Source organism: Oryza sativa, chromosome 1 (genome assembly GCF_034140825.1).
Source record: "Oryza sativa Japonica Group chromosome 1, ASM3414082v1".
NCBI lineage: Eukaryota > Viridiplantae > Streptophyta > Magnoliopsida > Poales > Poaceae > Oryza > Oryza sativa.
In genome coordinates, this window is record NC_089035.1 from 25,994,381 (window position 1) to 26,016,714 (window position 22,334).

The 22,334-nt window shown below is 39.7% G+C and overlaps 1 protein-coding gene across 6 annotated transcripts; it reads right to left on the bottom strand.

Moving 5' to 3' along the window:
- Positions 1–2,278: 2,278 nt before the first annotated feature.
- LOC4326602 (auxilin-like protein 1) lies at positions 2,279–10,809 on the bottom strand. Of its 6 annotated transcripts, none has more exons than XM_066303320.1 (8): positions 10,370–10,809; positions 5,473–9,004; positions 5,281–5,356; positions 5,076–5,143; positions 4,922–4,987; positions 4,745–4,834; positions 4,020–4,196; positions 2,279–2,668 (listed from the first exon to the last, which is right to left on the bottom strand). In XM_066303320.1, the coding sequence occupies exons 1-8, from the start codon at positions 10,738–10,740 to the stop codon at positions 2,633–2,635; spliced, it is 4,416 nt and encodes a 1,471-aa protein (XP_066159417.1). In that variant the 5' UTR covers positions 10,741–10,809; the 3' UTR covers positions 2,279–2,632. The 6 variants fall into 6 exon arrangements, with proteins under 6 accessions (XP_066159417.1, XP_015618693.1, XP_066159420.1 ...); XM_015763207.3 differs by having other exon boundaries at positions 5,076–5,146; XM_066303323.1 differs by lacking the exon at positions 2,279–2,668 and adding an exon at positions 3,274–3,579.
- Between the last annotated feature and the right edge of the window lie 11,525 nt (positions 10,810–22,334).

Genomic DNA, 22,334 nt, shown 5'->3' on the forward strand with positions numbered 1-22,334 from the left:
ACTACCCTTTTATTTTTACTTGCGGATTTAATACACTCTTATAAAGATACTTAAGAGGGATTGTGGTCACCAATCGCCAGCGAAAATCGATTTTCGCTAGCGGCCACTTAAGATGATTTTACAAGCGGATCTCTTAAGCGAATGGCAGCACTGGCGATCACTAAATAGCACCGCCTTTAAAATCAACAGCCTATAAAAATTTCGGCTGTGTTAGGTGCATTAAAAAACCATGCACGACAAAAATCCTCAGATCCACTCCTCTCCTCTTCTCCTCTCGACCAATACCTCTCCTTTTCTCCTCCCTCACCTGCGCACCACCGCCTCACTCCTCTCCTCCTCCCTTCCCACCAGCAGCGGGTCCAGCGACAGCGGCAAAGGGGACGGGTGGTGGCGGTGACCGGCGGCGGCAACTCCCAAGTGCGGGCGATGGATCTGGTGGTGGCGGACGGGCTCGGCGGCGTGGGGTGGCGTAGGGAAGCCTGGCTCCTCCCCTCTCCATATCCGGAGTGGGGTGATGCAGGGGAGTCTCATCTCTCTCTGGGCTCGATAGTGACGACTGGCGGCGGCAAAGGGGATGGGGTGGCAGCGGCGACTCGCGACAGGGGGCGGACCAGCGGCGGGGACTCCTGCGGGCGACTGATTTGGTGGCAGCAGCCGGGTTCGGCGGAGTGAGGTGGCGCAGGGGAGCCTAGCTCCTCTCCTCTCCTCTCCAGATCCGTAGTGGGTGGCACAGGGGAACCTCCCCTCTCCGGGTCGGCGGCGGCGACCGGTGGTGACCGGCAGTGGCTGGGGCTCGGTGGTGGCAAGAGAGCCGTCGTGGCGGGGTTCGTCAGTGGGCGGTGCATGCGGCCATGGCGACCAGCGGCGCCGATTTTTATTTTTTTTACCCTAAAAAATGTTTTCATTGGCGTTCCTCTTAACTTGCCGCCAGCGAAGATGGTATTTTTGCTAGCGATTGTCTTAACATGCTGCCTGTTAAACTTGATTTTTCCTGGCGGTCAGCTAACCGCTACTGAAAATACATTATTTTCACTGGCTTTAGTTCGTTGGCGGCACCGTCGGCCACCAGCAAAAATCTATTTATCACCGGCAAAAATGATTTTCTTAGTAGTGCGTATGTTTCATGCTCGATATAGATTGAAAAATGTATGTACGTATTTGGTTGTGTCAAGCAAGGTCCAGATCACCAGACTGGACAAAGAAATTAAGGAAACCGAATAAATTAAATACAGGAGATGCGGCGTGCACATACGTACCGCTTGTCATGAGCATCTTGAATGTATTAAGCAGGAACGTCCCTGTGTGGACGCGGACGACATGTTGCTTTACGCGAGAATTGAGATAGATACAGGCATGTGGGAATCGGTAATGTGTGGTAATTCGGACAATATACCGAGCTTTAGCAAAAACATTTTGTATTTTTATAATAGGTAAAGATTGAAAGAAAGCTTGTAAAGGCACCCACAATGATTATCTATAAGCTCTCTAAAAGAGATCCATGTCAGCATATTTTCCTACTTGGAAGAGATTAAATGAAGAGAGAGAGCAAAGCTATCTACTAACATGGAGATAGTCTATACAGAAAAACGAGACAATGGATTAGAGAGCTATAGATACCCATGTTAATCTAATCTATTGCTGAAATGTACGTGTTTTATAGATAATATCTTACTTTACCATTATTGCGGGGGCTTTAAAGGAAAGGATTCGTCCGCCGTAATACGACCGTTGAGTTGTCAGCTTTTAGGGCCAATTTGGGCCATGTCTTATTTAATCCATGGAAAATGTTCACTTCAAATCCTTCAAATATATCAATCTAAATATCTTCAGATTACCTATTACGGCTCTACTAACAAACTTGCTCTTATAAAACCTTAACCGTGGCAAGTGGCAACAATACTTAGATAGCATATTCGTTGGGCTTTGGGAGTGTAGATTGGATATGAACGAACTCTTGCTGTTCAGTGCTACTCCCTCCGTCCCATAATATAAGGGGTTTTGAGTTTTCGCTTGCAATGTTTGACCACTCGTCTTATTCAAATTTTTTTTACAAATATAAAAAATGAAAAGTTGTGCTTAAAGTACTGTAGATAATAAAGTAAGTCACAAATAAAATAAATAATAATTTTAAACAATTTTAAATAAGACAAGTGGTCAAACGTTGCAAGCGAAAACTCAAAATCCCTTGTATTATGAGACGGGGGGAGTATTTGGATTGCGAAATTCTGTACAGGTTTGCAAAACCTAAGAATTCTCCAGCTAAATCTGTGCTACTGTCTTCAAAAGAATCACTGATGCTTTACTATTGAATTGATATTCTTTTTCAGTCAAGAATGGCCAGAAAATGCTTTCTACGACTGCATATATTTACATAGGTACCAAAAATCAACATCAAGGCTATATAGTTTGGATCTCTCGTTCTGCCAAAATTAGATTTTATTAAAACAAATTTTAGAGCCTAACAACATGTAATTTTGTTCAGATCACATATCAAAACCGCTCTCCACAACGCTATTCACAGTTTTGTTATCGATCATTTTTTATCATTAGGCTTTGAAATTTGTTTAATAAAATATAATTTTGGTAAAACTAGAAAATCAAAAATCCAATTTATTGTCCCCTACATCCCGAGCTATCGCTCTTCGGAATTGAATTTGTTCCATGCCTCCTGCATATAGCAGCATATACCAATCAGCCTCCATTTATTGCATTAAGTAAATATAAATACATTACCTAGTCAAAACAAAATTTCCAGGTTTTATGGGTGTTTTCAGAGATGAAAAAAAAAGGCTTAGTTTTGCAGTTATGTTCCATACAGATTCTGGAATGAACAAGCTTTTGAAAATAAAAATTATACCTACTGCGGGTAACTGGTGAGCGCCAGTTTCCAGCCAAGTAACCGCAATAACAGGGCTTGTAACGTGTGAAACACAAGGGACTGAAAACAGCCCACTCAAACCAGGAACCAGCTGGATGCTAAGAATGGAGGATGAAAAACAAGGTAGAACTTGTTGGAGCTGATGAGCATAACGAATCCAAGCTTTCATTTAATCCCCATGAGAGGGATTGAGGGGGAATAATTCAACACCCATAATAGGTATGGAATAAATCCCTCCCAATTTTCTTGCTGGAGAAATTAACCGAACAAAGCCTTAATGGGTTGGATCATAGGGGCGATGATTTACTTCCCATAGCCATAAACCGGCAGTCTAATTTCCCCGTTCGATAGCTACTACAGGTCCTATGCAATCGATCAGCACTTATAGATATCCCTTCAACACAAGTCATTGAAAGAATCTCAGATAACACCAAAGCATGAAAGCTAGTTAGAAAATGGATTGCTAACCAGACCCAAGTCCAGATAAGCTTTTATCTAAGCAGGTCCCCGTTGTTAACCAAAAACAGGGAAGCAGGTGGATAACTGGGCACAAACTGCTGAAGTCAAAACCATACTGCTCCAGATGAAAAGTAACAAGCATATAAAGTCTTGGGTTACAATCAAATTTGTAAGACATAGTGCTGCTGCATAAATCTCAATGATGATGGCTTTCAAGATCCATGTTAGAAGTTGCTTGGATACTGCCTATCATAAAATGACAACAGTTGGAGAGTTGGTAAATGCGAAAGTCAGCATGATGTCAAACTAGGTGATCTGAGTTCAAGACCTATCTGAACCATTCTGATAGGGAAAAAATAGTGATAAGAGTTGAAGGGTCCCAAAAGCAGGGTTTCAAAACCCGGGGTTTTTTTTTTTTCTGGAATTACCAACCCTGGTAAAATCTGGGTTTTACCAAGACAAAAAATTTAGTACTCTTGATGAAGAGACATGGTGAAAGGTAAACAAAATTATGGTCCATAATGCAAATGTGATGCACTTTAAGAAGACTAAATGATAGCCATCAGGCATCAGCTATGAACAAACTTCTCTGAAAATTAGCAATTGCTGATAAGTAACTGGGGGTGGAAATTCAAAGATGAAAACCACAAGAATATGCATAAGATGTGAACAAATAATGTACCTTAAGAAGATCAAACACCTTCTCACAAATATATTTCTGTCTGATTGTAGCACCCCTTTGTTGTAGTTTATCGGGATGGACACAAAGGGTTGCCCTTCTATATGCTTTCTTGACAGCAGTTGCTGTAATGAGATCTGTGAGGGGAACCGATTGCCAACCATTATCTGAACCAAGGATCTGCCAGGAAAAAGGTTTCCATGAGTTGACTAATATCCAGTTTAGTTCATCTGTGAAAATTCAAATTCAACATGACTGTATAATGATGCAGTGCAGAATTGGTCTAAGCAAGTAAAGCGTAAGTCAGTTCAACTGATAATTTCCATGGGAAGATTTTTAGCATCAACAAAACTGCAAAAAATGTGCAAGGACTTGATTCACTTATTTTTCTTTTAAATATGCTTGTGTGTTACTTTGTCCTTTCTGACAATATTTTAACAGCATAAACATATACAAACAATTGGGCCATTTATACAATGATTAGGTCTAGTTTATATTGTTAAGTGGAATTAAATATGCTGTCCTTAGAAGGCTGGGTGTTGTTCTTCGAGTCATTTCTTCATTAAACATCCTGGGATGAATTTTAGAAGTGAACGTAATTTACTTGAGGCCAAAAGTAAGCATATTAAAAGATCTAGGAAAAGAAATTAGCATAACTGATAAACTTGAGTGGAAGTTAAGAGTGGTCTAAAACTCTAAATAGAAGTCCCGCAAATAAAAGTATTTACATATTGCAATGTAGATAGCAATGCTCGCAGATTTCCTTCCTTTCCATTTGACCATCTCTTGACTTCGGGGTCAAGGTATTCAGCTAATCTCTGTACAAAAAGAGACATGATTTTAGAATAGAAGGATTTTGCAAAACAACAAAAACCTTTTTTTTTTCTAACTACTACATGTATTACATGTCTCTCTGCTTGCTCTCTCTGAGCCAGCATGTCCCGCATATTCTTTTCAGCTAGAGCTTTGGCCTGAAAATTGGTGATGTTAAAGAATTGAAAACAACAAATAAAGAGACGATGCAGTAGGCAAAAGAGTATGCAAAACATTTCAGCATACCGCTCGCTCAGCTGTGCGATGTTCCCTCTCAGATCTTGCTTTATGTCTCAGAGCTGACTCAAACTCAACTACTGTAAATAAATACGTTACAATAAGTTTTGACAAGTATAACTATGAAGAAATATTACAGCAAAGATAAAACTGACAAAGCACAAACTCCTCCCCTTCTTATAATAGAAATGTTTCAGGATGTTATTACCAATACCTTGATTACTAGAATCCGTGCTTCTTTCATAGTTATTAGAAGCTGTCTTCTGAAACTGTTTGTCCAGTTGATTATCCTGCATCAAGAACATGGATGAGATACTACTTAAAGGTATTATTACTAGATGCTTAGACAAATATTTAAGTATTTAGTTTGGAACTGTAGTGTAAAAAATATAATGACATCAACTACCTGATTAGTAGACTTGAAACTGTCCTTGAAGGAGGATCTAAATCTTTCCATTCGCTCCTTTGCATCTGCAGCAGCTTTTGCCTTTTCAATTGCTCTCTCCCGAGCTTCAGCAGTTGCTCTCTCAACTGCTGCACGTTCTGCCTTTAGTCTAGCTTCTCTAGAAGCCTTCTCAGTAGCTGCTTCAGCAGTTGCCTTCTCCTCTTTCTCTCGAGCTTCTGCAGATGCTCGTTGACGTGCTAAGGTAATCCTTTCCAATGCTATTCTTTCAGCCTTTGCACGGGCCTCAGCAAATGCTCTCTCATGTGCTTCTTTCGTAGCTCTCTGAACAGCAAGTCTATCTTTTGCTCGCTCTCTCTCCCGTTCCTTCTCTTCTTCTAATTCTCTTCTTGACCTCTCTTTAGCTTGTTCCTTTTCTCTTTCCATTTTGTATATTTCTTTGTCTTCATCTAGTCTATGCAAGACCTCCTTCTCAGTTTCTCTCAGTGTCTTTTTCACATTTTCCCTCCCTTCAATTCTCTGACCATCAGGGGTCTCATCTATCAATTTCTGGACAAAATTCAATGTAGTGTTCTCTGTAAATTTAGGTACAATGTAGCTGTCCAAATGAAAATATTTCTGATCCTTTACATTTAATTTTGACTGTTTATCTTTGTCATCTCCTTCCATTTTACTTCCAATAGCTTGCCCTTGTTCCAGTGCTGTACTATTTTCTTCTGGAAATTCTCTTTCTCTGCAATCCTCTCCAAGGTTTTCAAGAGGGGTGCTCTTATCAGATGTCTGAGCAGCAATAGACTTGTCAATCTGAGACAAGTGCTGCATGCTAGCAGATGACTCTAAAAATGAAGCACTCAGTTCTTTTGAGCATGTGCTCATCTTCGTGTTAAAATCAGTGCCATCATCAATAATAACTTTAGTTTCAGAATCATTACCATTTCCATCATTTATTGCATTAACTCCTGCATATGCATCATTTGGTCCTCCATCGATACCACCTTCGACAGATAGCTGGCCCTCTTCATGGCTGAAAATTTCTTCCACCTGTGACTTCTCGCTATTATCTAACCAGGGATCTTTTGCTGCTTCTTCATTACCATGAGATACAAGATCCCCCATTCCGTCCATTCTGTTTTCAGAGTCTTGTATCTGATCTGAATCTTCAACAGAAGTACCATATGTACTAACATGGGTTTCCATCACATTAATGCCCTCCACAAATGCATTCGCTTCTTCTGCTTCTTCATTTTCATTAGCACTAGCACTTTCCAAAGTAATGTTAGCTTCCCTTTCCAGAGATCCAGATTTTTGAACCACATCTCCTTCCAAAGTAATATAAGCTTTCTCCTCAGTTCCAAATTTCTTAATTTCTTTGTGGATGAGTGATTCTGGAGGTGCTTCAGTTATTCCTATGTTCTTATTCTGCGGGCGTAATTCATCAGAAAAACTAAACATCTTTTCTTTCTCAACAGTTTCGGTCTCTCCATGAGCTGTACTCGAACTTTTCTGGAAATTTGGGGTTTCATAATATTCCACCGACTCTTCTAATTTTGATACTTTCACTTGACTTGCCTTCTTTTCATCAATATTTTCATTACGAAATTCATGATATTCCTGTAATATTTGGCTCTGCATCTCATCAGCACATGGAACCTCAAGTGCCTCTATATTGTTGTTTTCTTTGTTAGATTCTCCTAATGATGTTGTTTCCTTAGTACTAGCATCAGAAGGACTTTTATTACCATTGCAGTGACCTCCAGATATACAAGACTCCAAAGATGCACCGGGTATTTCTGGAGCATGTAGCTTTGAACTATCCACACATGAAATCTCAAATGCCCCATCATCACCATATCGTTCTTGATAATTTTGTGCCCCCACACATTCTTTGAAATGGGTCTCAGTTGACTCTTGGTATGTGGGTTTTTCATTGCTAAAAGAAATTTCTGGAGCAGTAGGAGCCTTGCATCCATCCTCCGTAGAACCTATAGCATATTCTCTCAAATTTACATGTTCCATTCTCAACTCTGCTATGTCACCACCATCCCATGATTTTCCACACCCTACAAAATCCCCTGAAGTGGTTTCTCCTTTTCCTTTCTCAAACTGGCCGAGCTTGCTGGAGGGATTTGTTGTCTGAACATTATCTCCTTCACATGTAACTGAGTTAGTTTTGCATTTCTGGTCAGGGCTAATCAGTACATAAAATTCAGCACCTGATGTCCACTTTCCTAGTTGTTCTAGTTTAGAGCCACTTTGCGCTGTATGCTGAGGCTTCCTTGGTTGTAGAACCCCTTTTTCATTGTGATCACAGTGAGTTAAGTTAACTGCACTGCTGTCTCCATTCTTATTCACCAAAGCTGTCTCCTCATAGGTCTTTTCCTCTTTCACTATCCTTCTCATGGTCAGCTTTTCATCATAAACACGCACCTCTTCAGGTGCCATACTTTCCTTAAGTTCTGTCGATTTTGTGCCTCTATGATGACCTGGCTTCTTTCGAAGTTTAAAACTGTCACCTTTTCTCTCCATCAATTCTTTGGCAGCTTTTAACCGAGCTTCAGCAAACTCCATTGCTTCTTTGATAGCAGCAGCAGCAGCAGCTGAGTTAGTACTGACTTCAGAATCTCCATTTGCTTTACTTTCCTTTTTATTAAGCAATTTGGATGGTGGCTGTACTTTGATGGGTTGTGTGTGAAGGCTGTTATTTGGGACCCTTAAGAATGGGTAGTCAGGGGAAGGTACGTCCTCACTTGATGCTGAATGGGTGCTTAACCTCTTGTGGTAATCTTCATCTTCACAATCAGTCTTAGAAATGGGATGACATGTTGGTGTGTGCAGGTTCTGATCAGCCATAGGATCACTACTAGCACTCTTCACACTTGAACTTGATGGGAAAGTCAGGCCCGTGCTTCCTTTTTCACCATTTGCTTTACTTTCCTTTTTATTAAGCAATTTAGATGGTGCCAATAAAGGCGGCTGTACTTTGATGGGTTGTGTGTGAAGGCTGTTATTTGAGACCCTTAAGAATGGGTAGTCAGGGGAAGGTACTTCCTCACTTGATGCTGAATGGGTGCTTAACCTCTTGTGGTAATCTTCATCTTCACAATCATTCTTAGAAATTGGATGACATATTGGTGTGTGCAGGTTCTGATCAGCCACAGAATCACTACTAGCACTCTTCAGGCTTGAACTTGATGGAAAAGTCAGGCCCATGCTTCCTTTTTCACCATTTGCAAATGTATCACAGTCCACTACTACAACTTGATCCATTGCTGACTTGTTTGAAATATTGCGAGAGTCAACTACATAACTTATCGGAGGCTCCACCATACAAGTAGTCATTTTAACTATATCATCTGGTCTTCCCCTGGTAGCCTTGTTATATGACATACTAAACTGTTTCCCACTATCCGGAGGAGAGGAGATTGGAGAAAATTCGTCTTCATCAAAGTGTTGGTCATAACCTACAGTTGAATAGTGTTGATGGAGTATAGATGGATCAGCATCTAGTTGGCCAGATTCTTTTCTGACTGATGACCTGTATATATGAAATTATTGGCCATAAGTTTAAAAGTAACATGTGCTTTTGACATATTATAATGAAAAAAGAACTTCAGTCAAGCAAATGTGAAGAAAAATAGCAATAGAATTAGCACAACAAAGCAAGCTATCCACAAGTCATGTTTTTTGCGATATTGTTTCAAATTTTAAGATGAGCTTGAAACATTTTTTTTTCTCTTGTATCCTCGTTTATCTCACCTCTTTTCTTCAGCATATACGAATAAACAGTCATGCCAACTATTACCATTCTTAACCTTAAAAACATTAACACCATTAAAATCATGGTAATTTCCCATTACTGTTCACTTGGTTTTATAGCCTTCTTAACTGCCATGATGACCACAATACATCTTGTGAAAAGAAAGAGAGTAGTACTACAATGTGAAGTCCACACCAAAATAAACATTGCTAGACAGACAATGGGGTCCACTGCTAGACTAGGTAAGAATAGTAAAGGGAGAACGCGATAGGGCAGTAAAGCAGCAATTGGATGTAGACAAAATTATAGGGCTAAGGAACAGTGGTAGATCTGATAGTAAATGTTTCCTTGAGAAGTTATCCATTTTGGTTCAATTGTCTTTTCCTGTGCAATTTCATAGCTGGATTTACCTACCATGAAGTACATAAAATTAAGAGTGATGAACTCCAATGAAGACTACAATTTCTACTATCTAGAGATTGAAATCGTTACTCCTTTCTCATTTTTACAACAAAAGGGTGCTTGAAACTCCTGGACAGAACATTTCAATAAGAAGATCCTATGATCGAAATGAAAATACATAGCAACCTCCTAGATTCTTTCAGATTTGCAGAGAAAAGACATCACTTCGTCCGAAAGAAACCACCTTTGTGAAAAAGAACTGTCTATGGAACACGGAGATGTATACCATATCTGGACTCTCCAATCACATTAATTACTCCAAAGCATCCACTCAAAACGATGACAAATTAGCACTCGACCAAACTGAGTCACCTTTATAGATCAGAAAATTGTGATACACGTAGCACAGAATTGACGCACCACCATGCCCATTTACTGAAAGTCAAGCAAACACTGAAGTAGGGACTTGAGGTTATGCTAATTAGTACTAAATAGAAAGTGGTTGTGTAGGCAGAATTTGAACCCCAAATAGGCACATTGACACTCTCGTCTGAATTTGCTAAGGGAACTTGCTAGGGAAGGGAAGCATCAGGAAACCTTCCACGGTTCACCAAGAGATCTTCTGATCAGCTTAATCGGTCTAATTTCTAGTGGACATGCACATGCTTACCCAGGAACAATGAGCTTTACAAATATCGCAACGGGGGAAAAAAAAGGTAAAAGGAGGAGGGGAATTCGTACCTCGAGCTCTCGCTCGACGACGCGATCTCCGCCGCCAACGCCACCGCCTCCGCCAGCAGGTCCTCGTACGGCTCCGCGAAGTCCCCGAAGTCGAACCGGCCGAAGATCTCGCCGTACGCCCCTGCCCCGGCGCCGTCGTCGCGGGCGGCGGCCGGGGGCAGGTCGAGGTAAGGGATGGAGCAGGAGGCCGCGACGCCGCCGAACACCTCCCCGTAGTCCGCCGGCACCCCGTCGAACGCCACGGCGAACTGCGGCGGCCCGCCGAACACGTCGCCGTACGCCGCCGCCGCGTCCGTCGACGACGCCTTCCTCCGGTGCCTCCGCCGCTCCCTGTGCCGCGGGGGCGCCGCCGCCGCCGCGAGCTCCTCCATCCTCTTCCTTCGCGGCGAATCGGAGAGCGCGCGAAGAGGAGAGGGGAGGGGAAGAGGAGCAGCGGCTGCACAGTGGCACGCGACGCGCCGCCGGCTTTAGAGTTTTTCGGGGGTCGAGGCCTCGGGGACTTTGGAGTTTGGGGGGTTTTGGCCGGGAACGTGATTACGTGGGTGGGTAGGTGGAGCCGGTGTGGCGGTATTAGTATTTTTTGGTGGACAAAGTGGGGCCCGGTGACCAGTCACCAGCGTCCTCGTGTGGGGCCCGAGGTGGAGGTGGCTTTTGTCCGGGTGCGGCCTTGCTGTACGTCAGGCAGGGCCCACTGGGAGCGGCTGACCGGGGAGACCGTTGCTCTCTGGGTTGCTCTGCTCGAATATTTTTCGTACTTTCAGACACTTTTTTCTTTGATAAATTTCCAATTCGAACTTTCTTTATGTATATGCAGGTAGGGATGAAATCACTCGGAAATGATCGGAAAACAGCCTCAACAATTTCCATAGCCATATTTTTCTCGGAAAAAAAATCGAAAACGGTAAAATCGGAAATGAAAACAATATCGAAAATATCAGAAAACCGGAAGCGGAACAATACGGATGAAAACATATCGGTACAAATCGGAAACTGGTAACAAATACGAAAACATTAAAAATACAAAAACATATATTTAACTTTATTATATGTATAAATAAATTCAAGCTTATAATATATAATTATAAATTAACTCCATTTTAGCCATGCACTCAAGATAGGGATTTGATTCAAGTAGAAACATGCCCTATAAATATCGATATATTTAGAAATATGGTAATTACATATTATAAGAAACGATAATTTCCACAATAATATTGTAAATAAGGAAACGATCGGTATAATAGCAAAACCATTTCCATTTTAATTTTCATTTTCGAATCGGTCGATTACCATTTCCATATAACTTGGCCGGTAGAAAGTCGAAAACGAACACCGATCGACCGAGAATTACCATTATTGTTTTCACCACTAGTTGCAGGGGCGGAGGAAATTTGATTCACCGATGTTATCGATATTAGAGGACACATCTTTCTTAATACTTAGTGCATCTTCATCGCTGAACAATTTAACCATTAATTTTATCCGAGATTATTGAGGCCGGTTGATCCTGACGGTAGCTCCACCCTACATACCATGTTTTAGAATAATACTAGTGTGAAGTGATACTTTATCGGTTTGTAAATATTTGATTGTGTAGAACAAGACAACCAATGAAAAATTTAACCATCAATAAGAGTGCTTATACTTCTTTTAAACAAAGTAATGATGGTGGTGAGAGATAAATTGACCACCACTCACCATTACCAACTCTCTCTACTTTTTAGAGTTAAAAAAAACTCTCTCTACTTTTTTAGGAAAGGAAAAGGCTAGAGGGTTCACATATCAACAACCCACACACAAACTCCCTACTTTGTGAGAAGGAGAAAAAACAATGTGGGTTAAATGGCTCATTTGTCAGTTATAAATATATGTAAAAATTTAAGTGGTTATTCAGGTTCATAGGACTAGGTGATGCCTAAGACTACTAAACTACGGAGGAGTAGATTCATGTGTTGTAAGGTTTAGTTCATTTCTTAGAGTTCCCATCCTCTACTCCATCATTTCCCGCGTGTATACATCCCAAATTGCTACCATTGTGTTTTTTTTTCCAAAAACATTCAGTAGGAAAATTGCTTTCAAAAAATCATACTAATCCATTTCTTATTTTTAAACTAATACTTAATTAATCATGCGGTAATAAGCTACTCCGTTTTCCGTGCCAAAGGAGAAGGTTCCCAACCTTCACAATCAAACACAGTCTAAGGGTATGTTTGGTTGGGTCGTGGCTTTTATAAAAGCAGTTATGGGCTGTGACTTTTTGAAAAGTAGCTGTGAGAAAGCCAAAAGCTCGTTTGGTTATACACATGTGGCTTTTGGAAAAGCTTCTCCCCTGACGAGTGGACCCCACACTGTAAGCCTCAACCGACCAGCCGGCCATCCGATCGCCGTAACCACCGTGGTCGCGGTGGAACAAGCACACGTACTCGTCGTAGTTCAAAATGTCCCTATCGGTCTCGACGCCCCGCACCCACAGAGGCTCGCTGGAGGAGCACATCTCAACCAGCTCGTCCAGCACACGGGTGGCTAGCTCCAAGATCCTTGGCTTGTCGTCGTTGTCGTACAACGGCCTCCTGCTGTTCGTCTGCACGGCGTTCTCGAGTCGCAGCCGCTGTTCTTCGGTGTCCGCCGCCGCCGTCGGAGTAGGCAAAGGCTCTAACCGGGAGCGATGTAGCCATAGACGATAGCGAGGCGAACCTCCCACTCCACCATGGTGGCGGTGGTGGCGCCGCCCATCTCGCTGCTGTGAAGAAGGCCGCCATGGAGCACCGCGAGAGGCACAGCGCCCGGGTTGCCCTCGATGTCGCTCATCGGCAGCTTCGACGGCGGCGATGGGAAGGGAGGCGATATCGATGCCCTGGACGATGAGGGCGAAGAGGCGCTTGAGGGCGCCGAGCTTGTCGAGGGGAGGGCCACTGCACGCGTCGAGGGAGGGAGGTTGTTGAGGCTGGCTGGATCGCCAGGGCAGAGGGAGGGAGGCCATCGAGGCCAGTCAGGTCGCCGCGGCCTGTTCGTCCTGCGTGGCGCCACCGCCACCGGATCTGGGCCGGCGCGGGACGAGAGGAGGAGCGGCGGCGGCGTCTCAGCGAGGAGTGGCGGCGGCGGCGGGGAGAGGAGGAGTAGCGGCGGCGGCTCGGTGAGGAGGAGGAGCGACGCACGGGTGGGAAGGGAGGGGTGAAAAAAAAAGAAGCGAACCGTTCTTTTTGTGTAATGGTAGAGGTGGATAATTTTTTCCCTAAAAAACAGGTGAAAGCAGGGAATAGAGGTACTTTTGATTTGTAGTACACCAAAAGTTAGCTTTAGACAAAAGCAACTGTGGCTTTTGGGCATTTGGTTGGCTTTTGGCTTTTGCAAAAGCAAAAGCAGGTTTAAAAGCCCAAACAAAGACAACCTAAATGGGCTCAACTTGTTTCTCTCACCTTTTTTCCTTAAAAAAGGCACAACCACTACGATATCTAGTACGGTCTTGTTCCCCGCGAGGAACGGATAGGAGGGAAATAAGAGAGAATTATTTCACACTATAATAGGTATGAAATAAATTCCCTCCAAATTCTATTAATTTTATTGTCAAGGGAATTAACCAAACAAGGTCTACGGGATTACACTTCCTGTGGATCACAATAAGGTTGTGATGATTGAAATCATAAATTTGAATTCTTCCACTTTGATCTTTTGTAAAATCCAATGTTACACAACTTGAACAATTAATAACCGTGTTTGGATTTAAAAAATGATTCATCGGATTTACAGGACTGTAATAATCATTTTAACCTGAATGTTGAGGAAGATTCCGGCTTCAATTCCAAACTATCTGCGATGGCTATTGCTTAAGCATTGTCATAGGAGTAATTCCTAGTGGTCGTATAGTACGATAACGGTGTATGAGCTTTTCATTCCAAAAGCTTGAAAGCTTACTAGGTTGCACTTCATAGTGGCCCCGTTTGGATTCGGAGAGCTATTAAATAGCCCTCCGAAATCTTGCTATTTAAAAATATTAAACGTAGATTAATGACAAAACCCATTCTATAACCCCTAAGCTATTTTGCGAGATGAATCTAACGAGGTATATTAATCCATGATTTGCTATAGTGATGCTATATTAATCAGCCGCTAATTATGGATTAATATACATTATTAGATTCGTCTCGCAAAATAGCCTAGGGGTTATGGAATCGGTTTTGTCGATAATCTACGTTTAATAATCATAAATAGTAAGATTTCGGAGGGCTATTTAATAGCCCGGAGTATCAAACACGTCCATTGTTCCACCACGATTAACCCTGCACAACCTGCTGCAAATCGAAGAATGAGAGTGGAACTGAAAAGCGATCTACCTGTGTACTCCGTGCTTAAAAACGAAGCATCCGTTGGTGCCCACTGCGTGACCTCCTAAACATGAACTTGTCATGTGATGTACGAGTACTGTATCAGACAATACAATAGTAGCAGCTTGTCTGTACCTACGTTGTACCTGTGCGATTTGGACTGTTTCCTGTAGTAGACGTTGCAGAGAAGACAGCAGGCGCATCATGATCCGTACGCGTACGTGCGTGCATGCCATGTACGTGGACGCTGGACCACGTACCCATGTTGTATAAATTGTGGCCGAATATGCCGCTGTATAATGTACAACAATTTTGTTCTACGCATGCGTAGAAATGTTTATTAATAAAAACCTTTTTATCTCCGTAAAATAGAGTTTACTGTTATATTTCCCACTGCAATATGTCCTACGGACCATCTTCAATTGGGCCCCTACATGTATAAAGCACCCAAAAATAGTTGAGAGAGAAAAAAAAGTTCAGCAAAAACCCTACAAGAGGCTTTTTAAAATAGAAAGCCCCAAATCCACCACTACAACAATACAACCCTTATCGGTGCATATGCTTTGTTTTCTCCCTCCTTTTAGGCCATACTTAAAGAATTTAAGGTCTTGGTGAAAAATATGAAATGAGACCCTATAGTTTACAGAATGCCAAGAAAGAGAGAATGAACTTTTAGGCTGCTATATATATTCACCAAAGTTACACGGTAGACCAGGTTAGACTAAAGTTTTCAATTCTAATTTGGCTAGAATGGATTTCTTTTCTTCTATTCTACTGTGTAACCTTGTTGAGAAATCTTCCGTCTCTCAATTTCTGGTTGCACCCCCGAGCTCCGGCCATCTCCTAAAATAGAAGAGAAAGGGAAATAGAGGCTAAGAAATGAGGGCTATTGCTAGATCAGTTCCAGTCAATATTTAAAACTCATAGAATAAGGGTTGGACAATCCTCATTTGTTCTATGGGTTTTGAAATAAGGAATATTGTTAAAGATGCTCTAAATAGCTACCCTAGTATATGCATAAACTAATTATCGACCTTTGACATGTTTGACTCTTTTTCATTGTTAGATTTGCCAAACTTTTTTTTTCAGATTATCTACTTTATTATAGAGATAAAATACATATTTTAAGAAATAAAATTAACAAATATAGCTTATAACAAGTGGTCTAAGCAGTATAGATTTTTTTTTGAAAAATTGTATTCTTATAGGTACGGTGTGGTCCGGGGCAATAATGCGTTATATCTGTAGGCCTAGTGATGATCTGAAGCTCGAGTTTTGGTGCAGTGATTGGTTTCAAACATACAGAGTATCCGTCTCTAAATGTCGACATAATCATTTAAACTGCTTCGATCCAATTATTTTGAGGCGGCAGCAGCGGCAATTCAAATGAAACGGATGCTGAAACAGTGAAAGGTATTTGCTATGATACTTGACAACCGCCTTTAAAATTAATAGTTTTTATAGCAATGCTGTAATAGCATCTAAAACCAAGGTCAACAGTATAGTCTACAGTTGGCTAAAAACATCCACATCGGTAATACAATTAGCTAGTAAAGATAACATGTATAGTAGGAGTAACAGGCTATTAGCTTATCCATCCATAAATTTGCATGTATTATTTTTTAATATTTTAATCTAACTTTTTCTGCTGCTCGTATAGCTTTGTTCCTGCATGTTTTCACATTGACCCTATGTGGACCCCACCTCACAACCGTGTGGCCAGTAGAAGCTCGTCTGGTGCTGCTTTGCTTGCGTTGGAGCCTGTATGTTGTTGGCGATAAACTAGGCCTTTTTTACATCCCCTGGCAAAATTTTTCACTCTGTCACATCGAATGTTTGGACACATACATAGAGTATTAAATATAAAAAAATAACTAATTGTACAGATTGCGATTAATTTGTGGGACGAATCTTTTAAACCTAATTGCTCCATGATCTGACAATGTGGTGCTACAGTAAACATTTGCTAATGACATATTAATTAGGCTTAATAAATTCGTCTCGTAGTTTACAAGCTAATTATGTAATTTGTTTTGTTATTAGTCTATATTTAATACTTCGAACTAACATGGTGGCCCGCGCAGATTGCGCGGCTAGCATCATTATATTTTCTCTCGTATAATAGCATATATGTTTTCTCATTATATTATTAAAATATATTACAATGACAACATAATTTTAAATTTTGCAATAACTTTACGAAACTACTAATGTGTAATATTCATATTGTATTTTATATACGTGTTAGTTATTAATTATTTTTAATATCAAATTTTATTTATTCGTAAATTATATATATTCCTATATGGACTATAGACTCGTCTTTTAATATTTATTTTTTTATTCAGAATTTTTATTATTTCTAATTGTATTTCTATGTGGCCTCTAAACTCATCTTTCAATATTCTTTAATTTTTAATTTCAAATTTCAGTTACTTCTAAATTGTATTTCTATATTGACTTTAAACTCTTCTTCCCATGTTTTTATTAATTTTGAATTTTAGTTATTTGTAAATTGTATCTTTATACGGACTCTAAACTCTAGTTTTTATTTTATTATGTTTATTCTGAATTTTAGTTAGTTTTAAATTCCTATATGGACTCTATACTCTACTTCTAATATTCCTTATTTTTTAATTCCGAATTTCTATTTTTTTCTTAATTGTATTTCTATGTGGACTCTATACTCTACTTCTAATATTCCTTATTTTTAATTCCGATTTTCTATTATTTTCTAATTGTATTTCTATATGGACTATATACTCTACTTCTAATATTATTTATTTTTAATTCCGAATTTCAGTTATTTCCTAATTGTCTTTTTATATGGACTATAGTCTCCTCTTTTAATATTTCTTATTTTTAAATTCCGAATTTCAACTATTTCTAAATTGTATTTCTATATAGACTCTAGTCTCCTCTTCTAATATTCCTTATTTTTTAATTTCGAATTTTAGCTATTTCTAAATTATATTTATATATGGACTCTGCCTTTTCTTTTTCTCCGATTAATGTGAGAATTTCAAGGTCATGAGAGCGATGTGGAGGCTCCTTTTTATTCCGAATTTTAGTTAGTTTTAAATTCCTATATGGACTCTATACTCTACTTCTAATATTTCTTATTTTTTAATTCCGAATTTCTATTTTTTTTCTTAATTGTATTTCTATGTGGACTCTATACTCTACTTCTAATATTCCTTATTTTTAATTCCGATTTTCTATTATTTCCTAATTGTATTTCTATATGGACTCTATACTCTACTTCTAATATTCCTTATTTTTAATTCCGAATTTCAGTTATTTCCTAATTGTATTTCTATATGGACTCTAGTCCTATCTTCTAATATTCCTTATTTTTTAATTTCAGAATTTCAATTATTTATAAATTGTATTTCTATATGGACTCTAGTCTCATCTTCTAATATTCCTTATTTTTTAATTCCGAATTTCAGCTATTTCTAAATTGTATTTCTACATGGACTCTGCTTTTTCTTTTTGTCCGATTAATGTGAGAATTTATAGGCCATGAGAGCAAACGTGGAGGTTCCTTTTTCTATTCCTTTAATAATATAATAGATGTGTGTTCGTATATCCGATGTGACACGCTAAAACTTTACACCATTTGATCTAAACACAGCCTTAGTCGCCCACTTTCACTCTCTCTCTCTCTCTCTCCACTTATTTCTTCTCTAGATCATCACTTTTGCCATCATGTACCGATTATTGCCCGCTTAAACCACCTATTGTACCTGCTCTAAAAGAGTGTGGCTAAAAAATAGCTGTCCACACTACTGTAGAAACCATCTTTGGCCGGTCGCCCAAAATCCACAATAGTCCTGATTTGAATAGAAACATGGACTAAAGATTATTTTTAGTCCCGGTTAAAAACTTTTTGAACTCTCTTAAAAAAAAACTTTTTGATCTTTATCCCGGTTAATAACACCAACCGGGACTAAAGATCATTTTTAGTCCTGGTTCAAGAAGTTGTCGGGTCGAGTCAGGCCCCAATTATCTTTAGTCCCGGTTGGTATCAATAGCCGGGACTACAAATAGATCTTTAGTCCTAGTTTTTTATACCAACCGGTACCAAAATTCATCTCGAGCTGAGCGCCTCATCTCGGTCAGTCAATCGATCTTATCCCCTCCCCCTTCCTTTCTCCTCCCCTCTCATTAAATTAACAGCTAACCTCATCTTAGCCTCCACATACCCTTTTCTCTTCCCTTCCTCCCCCTTCCCCTCTCCTCCCCCTCCCCGCCGCCTCCTCTCCAGGCGGCCGAGCCCAGGCGTGGGCGGCGGGCGGATGGGAGGGTGGTGGGAGCCAGCGGCGCCCCCCCTCTGCCAAAGGGGAGGTAGGAGGCAGCAGCGGCAATATTTTGTTGTTCTTTTTTTTTAGAAGTTGTGATTTATTAGGTCTGAGAATTTTTAGAAGTTGTGATTCTTTGGATCTGAGAATTTTTAGAAGTTGTGTTTCATTGGATCTGTGATGTATGTGATTTATGATGTATTTTTTTTAGAATTTGAGATGTATTTTATTTTTGAGAATTTGTGATGTGAATCTATGATTCATTGATTTGTGATGATACTTTGATTGTGATTTGGGGATATGATTGGGGATATGTAGGGAGCAACTTGATTTGGGAAGGAGCAACTCGATTTGGAAAGAAACAATAAAAAAAAGAAAAAATGGTGATCAATCGGGATTGGCGCTGCCATCTTTAGTCCCGGTTGGAAAGATGGATTTTTAGTCCCGGTTATTTCACCCGGGACTAAAGATATCCATATTTAATCCTATATTCGTACTCTCGGTTGTAAAACCAGGAGAATATGGAGTTACAAACTGGGGAAAATCTCTTTGGTACCGTGAGATACTTTTTGTTACCGTGAACTCCCTAAACCCTAAACCCTAAACCTCAAGATATTTTTTGTTCGACCGGAGAAAATCTCTTCTTTTTTTTATCCAACATTTCTTTCTTTCTTTTTTTCTCTCACCTTTACAAAAACACAGGAAACTCTCTTTTTTTCTTGTAGATCCCCGATATGCATATTCTCTCATCCAAAACAAAAATTCTTTCAGACATGGCATCTTGTCACTGTCCTGACCATTTACACTCAACCAATTTCAAACTATCTCATCGAAGCAAGGAGGCGGTAGCGAGTGTCGAGGAAACACTACGAAATGGGCTTTGTGCTACGTACTCCCTCCGTCCCATAATATAAGGAATTTTGGAGGGATGTGACACATCCTATAACTATGTATCTGGATATAGAGATACATAGTCCAGATACGTAGTCCTAGATATATTACATCCCTCCAAAATCCCTTATATTATGGGATGGAGGGAGTAGTTTTTTCTGCGCCGAAGGGAGTAGCTTCAGATCTACACTACAAGATAATTGAGCTATTGCCACCAAATTATTACAACAAAAAATATTTCGTAGCAATATATTGTACTATTACAATGATAATTTTTCTGTGGCAAATAATTATATTTTATTGCAATGATCTACAATCGTTGTTTTATTTAGTACTTTTGTTGCAATAGAAAATGAGATATCGCCATGAAAATCTTGCTGTTGCAAAAATCATGTTCTATAGCCACAATTTTAATTTTTGTGGCAATTTACATAATACATGGTACTTTTTACTTTTTTTTTTCCACGATCAATAAATTCGTTGCAATAAAAAAAATTGTCATCTCATAATTTTACTTAATTTTTTCATATGGATACGGATTGAGACAAATTTTATATGGAAATTGTAGCTCTCGACGAGATCTATAATTTTATAGTTGATAACTTTTTTATTTAAAATCTTTTAGATATTCAAATCTTAGTTAGGTAGGCTCAAATGGAACGATATGCATATTCCAACAGAATTGATGCGTAGATGAGTTGGTAAAGGAAATCATGCGTGAAGCATAGGTCTTGGGTTCGAATCCTAGCCAAGACATGGTATAAAGAAATAAATATAAATAGATAGGATGATAGATTAATATTTGAACTTTTAATTTGGTACGTAAAACTAATGCCACATATGGAGTGGTGGCAATAATTTTTATTACAACGATGTCAAGTGTTGCAATATGATTTTTTGCCACATCCATTTCGTGACAACATCTAAATTTATTACCACTAAATAAAAATCGTTGTAATAACCTATTATCATACTATTTATTACTACGGCTAGCAATAATTTTAAAATTGTGGCAATATGTATTTATTGCTACAATTTTAGTATTGATGCCACGATTTTTTCGTGGCAACAAATGATTTTTCTACTAGTGCTAGGATTCGGCGGCGTTTGGTTTCGATGTGCTTGACGTCGGACGAGGCAACATCAGATCGAGGATTTGACGACATGGGAGGAGATTGCACTGAGTGAGGGCAAGGAGATTGCGGCGTTGATAGACAGGCGTGTTGTTCATCGCAAACCCTCTCCAGTCTCCAGTGTTGTTTCACATCTTTTCCAATCGTGCCCTTGTTGACTGAACGGTTGGATCTCATTTCGTACATGGCGGTAGTAACAGTACCTGGAGTTGCCACATGATGGACTACAACAAACCTTATTAAAAGTATATATACATTTTTTTCTTTTTTTTTGTTGATATTTGTTAGTGGGTGTGTATTGAGTGTGCACTAAACTTATGTGCACATGATATGTTTCCATCTGTTCAAGCTAGTAGTACTTATTTAGCATATTTAACCACCCCCATTTTTTGTCATTCTCTAGTAGAAACTGATCTAACATTAGCGTGGAATTTAATTTCCAGTACCGTACGTGGATGTATGCAGTGCATGAAAGCAATAATTTGATTAATTTAATATTGTCTTTTCAGCATCACTCACCGGAAGGATTTGCTACCAATGCCTTGCAGATGTTGATGCTCCTGTGGACCATCTAATTATTCTCCCTTTCGCGCAAATTAATGATTTTTTATTTGTGTTTGGCCGGTGTTCATGTATGTTCCATCATTGTCCCATCGTACATTTTCTCCGAAATTAACTCTAGTTGGTGTCAATCCAAGTCCAACCACTTATATACCAGTCTCAATCACCAAAGTGTGGTAGATGCGATATGCCCCCCGTAACACCATACCGGCATGGCTGGATGACGCTGACACGTCCTCAAGCTAGCTAGTACGGGCACGGCTCGTCGGGCTCGAGTTGTTGTCTTGTTGAGAACTTGAGATGAAAAGCATAAAGTGTAGTACCTTGAGCGTTGGGATGTAGCCAACATGTGAGTACTGATGTTGGACTTTGATCTTCACGAGAGAAACATATATAGATCCTGTTTGGATGAGCTTAAAAATTTAAAAAGTTAGGTTTTTCAACTTCTAGTTTCTAGTTTATTTTCTGTATTCTACAACTACATGTTCTTAAAATCTGAATGAAAATTTAGACTGTTTGGGAAAAAAGTTGTAGCTGCCAGAAGCTCCACCAAGTAGGCCCATAAACATTGTTCTATTAAGAGACAATGCTAGGCTTGCAAGTCGCAACCAATTTAAAATCTTATAACTAAGTTTCACAATCAATTTGAAGGTTTCTTTTTCACTTTTGTGACATAATATTGGCTTTTGGACTGTGAAGAGTACAAATATAAATGTATTACCAAAACTATATTATTCGGCCACGTGTTTTTAGT

What these genes read in the sequence shown, in the direction of transcription:
- LOC4326602 (XM_026027306.2), bottom strand. Translation starts at nt 10,740, where the DNA reads ATGGAGGAGCTCGCGGCGGCGGCGGCGCCCCCGCGGCACAGGGAGCGG. An exon ending in GTTTCAAGTCTACTAATCAG is followed by an intron (nt 5,357 to 5,472) that starts GTAGTTGATGTC and finishes TTCTTGATGCAG; the next exon opens with GATAATCAACTGGACAAACA. An exon ending in AGGTGTTTGATCTTCTTAAG is followed by an intron (nt 3,584 to 4,019) that starts GTACATTATTTG and finishes ATTTTATGATAG; the next exon opens with GCAGTATCCAAGCAACTTCT.